Source organism: Cystoisospora suis (genome assembly GCF_002600585.1).
Source record: "Cystoisospora suis strain Wien I chromosome Unknown contig_2891, whole genome shotgun sequence".
Taxonomy (NCBI): Eukaryota; Apicomplexa; class Conoidasida; order Eucoccidiorida; family Sarcocystidae; genus Cystoisospora; species Cystoisospora suis.
The window spans coordinates 1-12,444 of record NW_027155687.1 but is presented as its reverse complement, the minus strand read 5'-3'; the positions used below and the strand labels follow the sequence as shown (position 1 = coordinate 12,444).

Sequence of the window (12,444 nt, the reverse complement as noted above, 5' to 3'; positions counted from 1 at the left end):
CATATACCAGTCTCGATACGGACGTACCTATGCTCATCTCGAGTGGTTTCTTCACATCTATGTTCTTTGTCTCTACCAAGAAAGGAACGTAAGGAGGAAGTCTTTGACTCTTCTTTCTACTTTTCTGTTGTAAGAGAAAGACAAATCACGCCATCGTAGTATAGCGAACCCTGACAACGCTGTTCGTTCTCTCCTGCTCTAAAAGTCACTCGTTCAGCTTTTACCAGTCTTCAGGTTTCAACTCTAAGAGTGAGAACAGCAGCAGCTTCAGCCTGTCAGTTTCTTGAAAAGATTCAAGACGCTCAGGCTTAACTCGGTCTGTGCTGAAGAAGATATAGATAGTCAGCACGAGATGGTTAGGAGTGCTCCATGTCCTTCTGTGCCAGGGTAGCGATTTGGTAGTTATAGCTAGAGAAGGAGCTCCTCAGCTATTACGATTGCATGCGGCGAGCACAGTCGATGAGAAGGTTTTTCGGAACCGAAAGTCACCCAGGAACAACAGCTCACGTGATTGAACTACGGGGGCACCAGACGGCAATGTAGCGAGCGCCGGGTATCGAGGACGCGACGTGGAACCGACGTTTTTCGGATCTTGGCGCTCATTTCAGTCCTACGATGTTTTGAGGTGTGTATGTATGTGCACCCTTGCGGAGTTGTTCATAGAGTAAGAACTCTTTTCACCTTACCTCACGGAGAAGAGGAGTTTTTCACGGGCTGTGCTTATGTACCCTGAGTTGAACTATCAGGTCACACGATCACTTTGTCTGGGGGATGAGACTGCACTTCATCTTCTTCTGGAGAAACAGTTTTGTCGAACCTCCGCCGGTGTGGTGAAAGATAGAGGACGACAAGCCAGTGACACTATCCATCCAGACAACTCAATGCCAGTAAATCATTTCCTATAGCCCTTGTACGGTATCTCTTAGCCGATTTTACGGTGTGGTACACATTCTGGCTCAGAAGGTGCAGGTGGTGTTCGGGGTGCTATTTCTGGGGGCTCTGTAGCCTGCCGCAAGAGATATGTTCGGCAGCACTTACGGGTGATGGCTGTCAGAAAAGGCCGGTGCCTCAACCTTCACGAGTGAATAGAATTGCGTGCTTCCGCGGTGTTTTCTGGTTGCTTCATCTTGGAGCTCTGTTCACAAGAGAGAAACGGTGTAACTGTAGACGGCGCAAACATGCACGGATCACAAAGCAACAATGTGTCAAGAAGCGATCGCATTGTAGAAGTAAGAGCGCTCTTCTGTTTCGTTCTTGGGTACAGCGCAGGACGCGAATAAGATAGGGCAGCAGCATGTTTTTTTTTTTCTGCTCGAGCCACGGGCATCCGTTGCTCAAACAAAAAAGAAGAACACCTGCTAATTGTCCTACATGCCGCTTTCAGCACGGAGGTATGCCTTTGAGAGGTGACGATACCCCGCCTTTTTGGCAGGAAACGCCAACCTGAGAAATGAATTGTGCAAAGAGAAAAATCCCTTCCTTTCACCTGCCTTGGGGGTCTTTCTTCAGCTCAGAGTCCGCTCTCTCTCTACGCTCTCTTCCTCGTCATTTCAGACACATTGCTGTCGGATAGAACCACACGAACTCCATCTTTTAAAAAGCTGGAGGGGTGCGTTGGCTGGTTTACCTTGGATGGATGAAGAGTGATAACGCCTGTGCGTAAACAAATTGACTGTCGGTCAGGGCCCAGCATTTGCGTGGACGTTCAAGGAGCGGAATGTCCTCCCCCTCGTCCCGTGTATGCCGACTCCCGGGGGGGTAGATGCGGTCAGTCTTTGAGCTGACCCGTGTAGTAAAGTAAGTGCTCAGTAGAATGAGCGCCCGGCCTGCTGGGGACCCGCGCTCCGACGAATCGCACACAGCAATCCTTCCCTGTACGTTTCATTGGGGATCGACCGGCAACAGCCTGCATATATGCACAGAGCTTCATAGAATTCTAGCGAATGATTGGAAACCAACTACGGTATTCATTCTTGAACAAAACAACACCGTGTCTCCTAGTTGAGAGTGGGTGGGGGTTTGGCTTTCTGCAACCAGGTGGAGTTCCGTCTTGGCGATTCAGAAAACGTCGGCGATTTTAGTCGAGCTCGGGATGGCACGCAAGGTCGCACTTGGGTGAGGACGTCGAGCGAGGATGGCGAAGCAGTGGCGGCCATTTTGCTGCGACGGCAGCAGAACGGCTATTAGAGAGCCCTTGTCCATTTGACTTGGTCGTTGTCTGGGCAGTTGTCTGCTGTTTGCGTGTACGGTCCAACTTCGAGATGGAGACTTTAGTGCAACATCGGCGATTTGTGAAGACGCAGGGGCACCTCATCGCCCTGTCCTGGTGTGGTTCAAAGCTTCGAGATCACTCTTTCTCTAGTGAAGCACCTACACTTCTCGCCCACAAACACCCAACGGTACACACGTGTATGTGCCTTGTCTGGTGTACTTCTTCTTCTCTGTACAGTCGCCTGAGTTTCAACTGGAGCAGTTTCCAGGAACGTTGGGTTGTAGTTATGTCGCTAACATGAAGCTCCTGGCAACGGGCGGCCGAGAGTACGCCGTTGACGGCAGGGTGGGAACATAGGGGTCTGGGCTTCTCCCGACCTCAGAGCGTTGGAGGGGAGGGAGTACTGTGACCGGAGGAGCACCCGACGGCGCCTTCTCTCAGTATATCGAGAGAAGCGGTATTTCGGAAATTATACAGAAGAGCAGCACGCCACAAAAGAAGAAACCAAGCGTGTCAGCTACGACGGAAGCCGCGCACCAGGGGGCGTGTTCCAGTTTCCACGGGTGTCTGGTCTGCGGCTGTTGTGATCGCCGTCGTAGCAGTCTCAACGACGTTGTCCATCCGGGTCATCATCTACCCCCAGCCACTCCGGCCTGTTCCGCAAGGCATCACCTGGCCGAAAATCTCCCGCAGGAACCGCATGTTTGAACGCTCGCAGAAAAGGAAAACGAAAAGGTTTCACTTTCTCGGCTGCCCCCGTCCTCCCGCTCAGTTCGCCTCGAGGAAAGCTTCAGTTCAGTACTCCTAGGGATAAGGCACCGTTAGGCGTCAGGGGGATTACACTTCTGCCGTTATCCGTGTTGTGTGTCGACCTCCAATCGCGCGTTAATGCTAATGCGTTTCGAATGTGCGTGCTCTCCCAAGAGGAACAAAAGAAGATACTGCAACAACCGTACTGACCGTGTTTACTGTGACGTACTCTTTTCTGGCTGACTGCGGAAAAATCTGGGCCAGATCAGCTGTTTCTTCGTAACAGCGGAAGCCGGCCGGTTCACTCTCTGATCATACTGGTTTCTCTATCTGCGGACACGTTTTCACGAGGAACAGAAGCGTGTCGTTCTGTGGAACGCTGGTATCGATTTGGGGTAGCATTACCCCGTCGGCACATTGCCCCCCTTGGCCAACAACACACGGAGTGTCTGATGGGGGCAGCGGTGGAACGCCAGGTAGGGGAGCGAACAGGCTCGAAGAGGCGTGTGAGGCACGGGAGTTGCCCAGAAAAAAAAACCAGCGTTACACGGCATCGGTCCGTGGAGGAGAAAGCCGATAAAGCTTCTTAACTTCCTCTCTATGAAGAGGGACAGCTCTCTCCTCACCCTTATTACCGCACTACTACGGCTACTACAGGCTCCTTATCTAGTGCCCGCTATACTAATCAACTCCTGCCTAACGAAAGGCTACCACCACACCAGCGCCACTCCCTGCTGTGAAGTACCTGCCTACATGTCTACACAACTCCCATCACCATCCACCCCTATTTCTATTCACTGCCGTACTCCATAAGCAACGTCAGGAGCACTGTCGCTCCGTGTTCTCCAGCGAGCCATTCTCTACCCTTCACAAATGACCGACGACCGCCTTGTCTGTCGACCGAAGGGATAGAGAGATGGCATCAAGAAGACAACGACAGAGACCCCTGTTAGATCCCATCCTCGCCAACAGCCGATTATTATCAGGTTCACGATCAATCATACCAAAAGCGTTACCACGCAGCATCATACGGTTGTTGTCATTCCATTGGAATTTTCCTGCTATCTCTTTTCTTAAACAGACGAAAACAAGAAAACCAGCAACTTCCCGTATCTATGTGCTTATTATTGAGACGCATTTACATACACCATAGCTTTTATAAGCCGCAGATAGATTGATCTGCAACATCTTGAACAGCCTAAACACCCGTCGCATCGAAGGGATAGACAGACAGACTGATCCTGACGAACACAACGTCGAACACTGACTCACCAAAGCGTTTTTCTTCTTCGTGCTCCTACTATTACTTTCCTTATATCAAACAGAAGACGAATACAATGAACGCTGACTATCCACGAGGCATCTTTTCCGCTGACTGGTCGTTTCTGGAATTCGCTCTTTCTTTCCTCAAGACTGAAAAAGCGACTTCCGCCGGTCAAAAAGAAAAAGATTTGAAGACTCGTTCAAACGGCAAACCACAGGCTGCTTGCTTCTCCTATACTGTTGTTCCTTTCTTCGCTTACGAAAGACTGAAACATCCCAAATTGGCTGATCTTGATCAGCGATCGGCAGATAGACACATCTTGATCGCCAAACGCAATCGCTTATCGTCACTGTTGTAAGAAACATGTATGATGAAAAGCTGCTGCCTGTCAGAAAGAATGAAATTGTGTATGTCTGTGTGAATCTTCATATGATGTCATTAAAAAAAAAAACAAACACAGTAGCTGTTGACGGTTTTCGTCCTTTCTTTCTTTCTTTCTTTGAATCATGCTTCCTATCTGCATGATGACTGTCCATCGTTAGATACAGCGTCCTCCACGTTCGTTCCCACCCTCACTTTTAATATATTAGTACCCTCCGTTCTTTTCCCTTGTCTCTCTGCTTTCTAGTAGAACTATGTGACTTTGCTGCTACTGGTACAAAGTTGATGCATGTGATATATGACTACAGCATTACTAAAAGAAAGAAAAAAGTCTCTGAAGTCTAATATCTCCTTTATATCTGCAACTACCGCCTTATTATTTCGAAAGGCGATCTCACAGTCACAACTCTCAAACAACTGCTAAAAAAAAGACCCTCGACGTCTTTTCCTTGTGACAAACCACCACAACAGACCTTTTTCTTTCCCCCCGTCCTAGTCGTTTCTTCTCCGACATTTTCGCTGTTTTCTCTGTCGGTCCTGCCCCTAACCGCCGCCCGTCTTCTATCTCGCTTTTCTCCTCCGCCTTCCGCTGCTCCATCTATTTTGTTCTTCGATGCGTCGCTGACCCAAGGTCGANNCTCGCTTTTCTCCTCCGCCTTCCTCTGATCCCATGACCAAGGGGCTACTGCTGTACTCCTTCCAAGTGTACACGACTCCACCTTCGTATGACTCGCTGCCTCGTATCTTAGCCAACCGTCACTCAGCCTGAAATCTCCAGATCGAGTGAATTCAAGGCAACGATCTTTCTTCACTGTTCTTCTGAGTGTTCCACAACCTTCCAACTTCCGATAAGACAGTCGCCCCGTATTGGCTATCTGTCCTCACACCTCCTCTGCATGATCGAAGTCGACACCAAGGCAATATCTCCACTATGTCTGTCTCCCCCCCCCCCTTTCCTCACTCATTCTCATCCTAATGTCCAAACCACACCGATACCCCCGCCTTATTCTATCATCTCCATCCTTGCAACGAGGAGGTTAATATCATTGTTGCCTTTCGTTCTTCTACTTATCATCTCTATACGATCTCTCCTCTCTCCCACGTCACTCCTTTCCTCTCTTCTCTTTCTTCCACTTCTCCAGATGGTTTGTCCCTTATTCTACGTCAGTAAAGAAACTCCCTACGTGCTCAACCGCATGTGTGTACTAATTATTCATCTCCTTCACTTCCGTCTTCTATGCCCCATCCGTTTCTCTCGTTGGGGTACACAGAAGGATCATGCTAATGCGTAAATGACTTTCTGCGGTCTGCCTCTTCCACCTGCAGTTGTCCTTAGGGTTCCTTCTGGAGCGTCTCTTGCACGTTGTGCAGCAGCCGTTGAGGCAATAATACCTTTTGTCGTTGACACCGTTTGAACTCCTCCACCTCTGCCATTCTTCATCTTCAATCTGTCTCCAGAAGAAACAGCACTGTCTCGATATTCGTCATTGTTGTTCATCCTGTTCACCTCCCTCATCACCATTAGCACGGACTCTCCTTCTTTCGCTTCCATCTCTTCCTGCTTTCCTTCACCTGCCTCTTTTCTTGTCTTCTCTTTCTCAAGGTCTAAAGAGATATGCTGTGAGCCCGTCAGAGAGAGCAACTGGCCACTACTGCTAGGACTACTGCTGGTGCCATAACAACTGTGAACCTCATGCCCTCCTCCTCCTTGTTGTTTCACTCCCAGGAACGAGCAGGACATCGGAACTGCCGAGGGGTCGGGAGATCTCATGAATACAGGCAAAGCAAAGCATGACGATTCTGCTGTATCGACAGCTCCTCCTCCTACAGCCGTATTGAAACCCCCTCCTACTGACGATAGCAAAGCACCGCCGCTGTTTCTGCTCTTTCCTGATCCAGTGATAGAAATCTGATTCACACGTCCATCAGAAGAAAGAGCCTTACTATAATTGCTTAACATAGCCACGTTGTGCTTGTCTTTCGACGTCATACAGAAAGACGCCTTGAGAGAATCCATCAGAGATAGCTGGTTTGAGCTTCCTAGGCCCTTGCCGAGTGTGCTCGTATTGCTGATCACCTCACTACTAGTACTACTACGGCTCTTGCTGGGGTTCTGGCTCTGAACCGAAAAGAGAGATGAAGAGGCGGAGGAAGAAAGACTGGTATTCTGATGGACAAACTTCGAGACACTTTTGCCCATCATATCTACTGATGATGACGAGAGAAGCAACTTCTCCTCTTCTGCTTTCCCCTCTGGTGTTGTAGACGGAGACTGATCAAAAGACGCTGCCTTCCTTGAGGACCCGACAACACCGGGAATCTGCGATGAAATATGAGAGGAGGGCAATAAGGAAGAGGGAAGAGAGGCTCGCATCGTTTGAGACGACGACGAGAACTCTCTTTTCGCCGCCGCTGACGAATGTAAGAGAGATGAGGAAAGCGTAGAAGATACTGACAACGAAATCGTTGCAGCTGAAGATGTTGTTGAGGCTTTGTCGTCAACCGATGCAAAAGTGTTCCTAGTTGGAGACGAAGACGACGGAGATACGGAGATGTCTCCACTCTGTGTCTTAGGATTATTATTCATCCTGAACTCTCCACTTCCCCACGTAGTAGTAGTAGTCGTCGTCGTAGCTGTAGTAGTGGTCGCACTACTACGACTTGTGCTGGCTCGCCCCCTCAGAAAAGCTAGGAGTTTGCTGCCTTTATCGCAACTTCCTCCTCCAGCTCCCACAAGGTTTTCGCCTTGTTGTTTGCCCTTGCATGCATCTTCTCCTACAAGGAGAACTTTCGTGAGACGTGATGGAGATGATGCCGATGTACTTGTGGTGGTAGTCGTTGTCGTTGAAGTCATCGCCGTTGTCGTTGTTGAATCTACTAGGACTTTACTTACACAAGCTCCAGCATGCAGTTGCATGGGCTGCTGTCCCCCCTCACTGCTTAAAGAGACACGAGCGAGCTGAGGCGAAGAAAGCGGTGACGAGCTTTTCATTACCTCGGTAGAAGACGACGGGGAGGAGGTATATAATGAGGACCGACCAGAAGATGACTCCCCACGGGCAGTCGTCGAATCATTATCGCTCTTCTCATCTCTTCTTTTCTCTTCTTCAGTCTTTTCTTCAGGTCGTAAGGAAGCACTTCCTTGGAGACCCATTCCCTTGTCGTCCTCTTTCTTTGTCCTTTCAGGGGAAAGCGATGGGACACCAGTTGCACCATTCAACTTGATCAATCCCCCATTCGTGCTCGTACTCTCATTATGAGGCGAAGAAACAGAATGACAGGGACGTCGAGGGCTTGGCCGTTGCCGAAGGAGGGCAATCAATCGGGTAGTCGTTGAGGTGAGTGTACATGTATTGTCTGTAGTAGTAGTAGTAGTGATGGTTGAGACTCCTTGATATTCTCCTCCTTTGTTCTTTCCTTTCTCCTCTCCTTGCTCGACTACTTTAATTGTCATCTCCTCCATCCTCTCTAGAGAAGAATCCTTCGTCTCCAAAATCGTAAGACCCTTTCTCCCATCAACTTCATGATGATGATTCATCGCTTGCTCTTCTTCCTCTTTGATCGATGAAAGTGTTCGAGTCTTCACGCCTCCCTCATCCTCCATACTCATCATTCGATCTGCTTGTGAGCCTTCCTTCACTTTCGGAACGAGAAAGGAAAAGGAAAACGACGATGAAGAGGAAGAAGAACAGCAACCCTCTTCCTTCTTGAGGAACCGATTTGTCTCCCCTTCCACAGGTGGAGCTGTTGATGGAGACATCATCGCCGCCCCTGAGCCAAGAGGGAGGGACGAGGCAGGTTGATTTGAGAATGACCCAAGTGGAGGAGAGTATGTGCATACAGCGTTGTACACCTGACAAGACTCATGACCTCTACCAGTCTCCTCCTCTTCAGGACTTCTGCTCCTGATCACCTTCATCATCTTTCCTCCTCTTCTTCTCTTCGACTTCTTCGATGTGAGTCCGTCCTTACAACTCATGGAGTTCATAAGTTTCTCTGGAGATGAAGATGACGACCTCCCTGCTCTCATACTGTCTTCTTCCTCTTCTGTATGAGAATGTTGATGCTGACAGTCTTCCTGCTTATGTTCTCCTCTTTCTACTAAGGATGTTTTCTTTACCATTGCTTCATCTTCTTCTATACCACCGCCGCAACTCGTCATTATTGTACTCGTCTTAGCATCGCCTACCCCTTCTCCTCCCTTGAACTTTTTTGACATGTCCTTCTTCACCCTTGCGGAATTCTTTCCTCTACCACTCCTATTACTGCTACTGTTGGCTTGAAAGACAGGAGACTTCACAGACATATACGGCTTCTCCTCTTCACTATGGCCGCGACTACTCATCATGACGACATCACACATTCCGTTGTCTCCTGCCGTGGCTGTTGCTTCTTCTCTCCTTCCTGTCTTTCTCTCGGAGGAGACCACATCCTGAAACAAAACACAACACGTTGCAGAGGCCTTCTGATGAAATGCACACGACGTTTCCCCCTTACCTAGCCCAAGCCAAATCGAGGAAAACATGATAGAAAACGGACGACCAACAGACGCTTCTCCAGGCACTACTAATGTCTATTCAAAGCCCCGATCACGAAGATATTTGCACTTCATAGAACTCGTATGCTCCATACACAACTACGTGGGTGACTACTTTCAAAACATGCTACATGATCCCCCTCCCCCCCCCCTTGCCACGCACTTCCCGCCCCCCTTTCCATTCTTTCCTTTCACTACCAATTCTTCTTACGCCATTCGACATCGAGGTTACATGGCCTCCTCCAACCACATGATACTTCACGATGCTACCTTAATACTCCTTTCTTTGGCAAAAGTGTCTTATACACTTGACGCATGAAGTGTGTAGATAGTACACATACATATATGGATATATATACAGATATATATATATATATATGTTTACCTCCTGATTAAGGTCAGTCGCGTTCATCATCACTCCCATGGATAAAAAGGAATGTACTGAGGGCCCGTCTGCTGCTGCTGCTGCATGCTGCTGCTGATCCGTGTTAGTCAGGGTTTGAGTCGTCCTTTGATCAGAACTCTGTAGAGAACTTGGTGCTGATTTGCTTGCTGAGACATCACTCAGCATCCCCCCCTTTCCTCCGGGGCCTCCCTGTTTCTTCTTCCGTCTCTGCTGGTCGTGGAGTTGCTGTGCCTGGGTCTGTTGCTGATGCTGGCCTTGCCGTAGACCGGCAGTACGAAACGGTTTAGTGTTTCCCCCACCGGCAGACAAACGACTTCCTTTTCCTGTACCTCCAGTTGCCTTCCCTCCTCTCTGCTGTTGGAGCGAGGGACGTATAACGACTCTACTCGTCGTAGTACTAGTACTATATGGAGACACAGTGGTAGGAGTAGTCATCACTGCAAGCATGGAGTTCTTCCGCTGGAGCTTCTCATCAGACTGATCTCTTTTACAGCTGTTCAACTCCCTTCCTCGGCCCGTGTTGATCAGCACACTCTGGTGAAGGCGACCTTGAGTTGCAGGAGGAGAGACACCATCAGAGGAACACGTTTGAGAGACTTCTCCTGTCCCTAAAAAGTGTTCAGCTCCGCCATCTGCTCTCTGTGAAGGAGATGTCGAGTGAGGAGACTTCAACCTCGATATACCAGGTGACGATGAGGCGTCAAGGGAAGCTGTTGTTCCAAGGAGACTATTCTCACTTGCTCTTCCTCCACTATTTGCCTTTTCACGCAGCGTTGTATCGTCACCCATCTTCTGTTCAAGTTGCAAATCCTTTCCTTCACCCGGACAGATGGATGCCTTCCCAGTGATTCTTCTGGAGGCGACTTTGCTCTTCTTTGTGGAGCAGACTCCTCTCGAATCGAGTCTCTTCTCTACTGTCGAAGTAGAGATATGGTGTATATGCTCACCCCCTAGCTCTGCTGTTCGACGAGTTTTTCCTTTCCTATTGATGCTCAGATTATTATGATTGTGACTACCATGGCTTATCCCCCCAACTATTACCATCATTGGCCTAGCCATCATCTTTCGAGAAGAAGATGATGATGACGAAGAGACAACAGCTTTCTTTCTTCTCTCCGGATATGTCTCGCTCACTCCGTTAGTCTTTCCTCCTCCTCCTCCTCCACTCGAGGAAGCAGCATTCTTGATCGAGACATCTCTCATCATCATCATGGTTCCTGCTGGCTTATTCATACTTGGGAATGGCAATGTACTTTGTTGAATGCCACCAGTCACACCTGCTGAAAGAGAGCTGAGGAGAGACGGCTGTCGAAACGAGCTCATCATCTCCCCCGAACTTTCTTCTTCAATTAGCGATATGCCTGTCGTCTGGGCGGATGCTGAGAGATCATCACGACCACAACATCCACCGCTGACTACTCTTCCTCCCCTGTTTCCCTGCGTACCAAAGTACGTCTCCCCTGCTGCTGGCTTGCCGACTAACGCCATCTTTGTCTCTCTCCCTCCTACTCAAAAGATGGACTGATGACTCTCCCCGGCTCAACTTTCCCTTTCCTCTTGGCGTTTGGGGAAACTTCTCACAAGAAGAAAAAAAGGTTTAGATGACAGTCGCTGGCTGCACACCGATGACAACCAGCCCCGAGAACCGAAGAAGGAAATCGAGAGACAATCTCAAGGACGAGGGAGGAGCAGGACGTATAATAATTATTTTTTTCTTCACTCCTACTTTTGTTTGGATGAAACGACGACGACGACTACTCCTACTACTACTACTGTTATGAGTACTACTACGACTACTACTATGACTACAAACTACCTGGGTTGATCGGACACATGTACCAACGAAAAGGGTGGAAAAGAAGGAAGACGAATGGCAAAATGAGCCTAATCGAAGACGAGGAAGAAAGTCAATGGATCCAGGGGAACGACACCCGTTCTTGGATGGCCTATTTGACTGACTTGGATGATGAATGATGTGGAGGTGTTTCGTTCATATCACTTCTCAACTCGTCAACATGAGATCTTCGAAAGATGATGACGATGACGACGTTGTTTCTCCAAATGAAGGGAATGAGGAAGATCTAGCTAAATCTCTTTTCTTCTTCTTCCCGCCTTCGTCTTCGTCTTCTCTTCTTCTTATTCGGCCTACTCCTTGTCCTCCTCTCTAAAATTGCAACCCGAGGATAGACTGCCTTCTTGTCATTAACTCAAAAGAGATCATCAAGATCACCAACCGTCACATGAATGAAGAGGCAAAAGAAAGAAAGACCCAATAGAAAGGAGTAGAACAATGCGAAAGGCTGAGTTGTTTTCTCGCCTACTCGCTTCCATCAGATATGAAGAAGCAACCGCTTCCGTCTCTTCAACAAGAAATAAACGAGGAAAGACTTATGATATGCCTCGTCAGGAAACAACTGCCTCACTTACTTGTGAAAGGGAGACAAACACATGCGCAACCCAACAAAGGCGGGAAAAAGGAACGCAAAACAGATCATCATCACCCTAAACCGAACGAATGAAGAAGGTCTATGACGATGATCTTTTCTGCTTGGTCTTCGGATAATTCTCTCCACTTGTTGACTCGATCACTTCAGAAATAACTTCCTCATTACACAACAGAGACAGCTGTAAACACGCTGCTTCCTCTTCATACGTGAGTATATATATATATATATATTCGCGTATATGGAAAGCAGAGAAGGTACCTTATATACATATTACATCTGCATTCATACGCCGAGTATGAATGAATGATCGCCCCATTTCACAGACAGATAGACAGATACATAGATACACACATATATATATATATATATATCACATCATCTATGATAATGAACCACAAGAGAATAGATGATCTATTATGATGTACACGAGAAAAACGAGAGCGAAGA

General features: G+C 48.3%; 1 protein-coding gene across 1 annotated transcript; it reads right to left on the bottom strand.

Annotated features, from left to right (window-relative positions):
- Nucleotides 1-3,921: 3,921 nt before the first annotated feature.
- CSUI_005866 (uncharacterized protein) lies at nucleotides 3,922-12,320 on the bottom strand. The gene is made up of 3 exons (XM_068066033.1): nucleotides 9,530-12,320; nucleotides 5,264-9,039; nucleotides 3,922-5,190 (listed from the first exon to the last, which is right to left on the bottom strand). The coding sequence occupies exons 1-2, from the start codon at nucleotides 11,036-11,038 to the stop codon at nucleotides 5,884-5,886; spliced, it is 4,665 nt and encodes a 1,554-aa protein (XP_067921990.1). The 5' UTR covers nucleotides 11,039-12,320; the 3' UTR covers nucleotides 3,922-5,190; nucleotides 5,264-5,883.
- Between the last annotated feature and the right edge of the window lie 124 nt (nucleotides 12,321-12,444).

Excerpts from the sequence above, each read along its gene's own strand:
- CSUI_005866 (XM_068066033.1), bottom strand. The coding sequence starts at position 11,038 with ATGGCGTTAGTCGGCAAGCCAGCAGCAGGGGAGACGTACTTTGGTACG. Across the intron at positions 9,040-9,529 it reads CGACTGACCTTAATCAGGAG|GATGTGGTCTCCTCCGAGAG; the intron begins GTAAACATATAT and ends GTTTTGTTTCAG.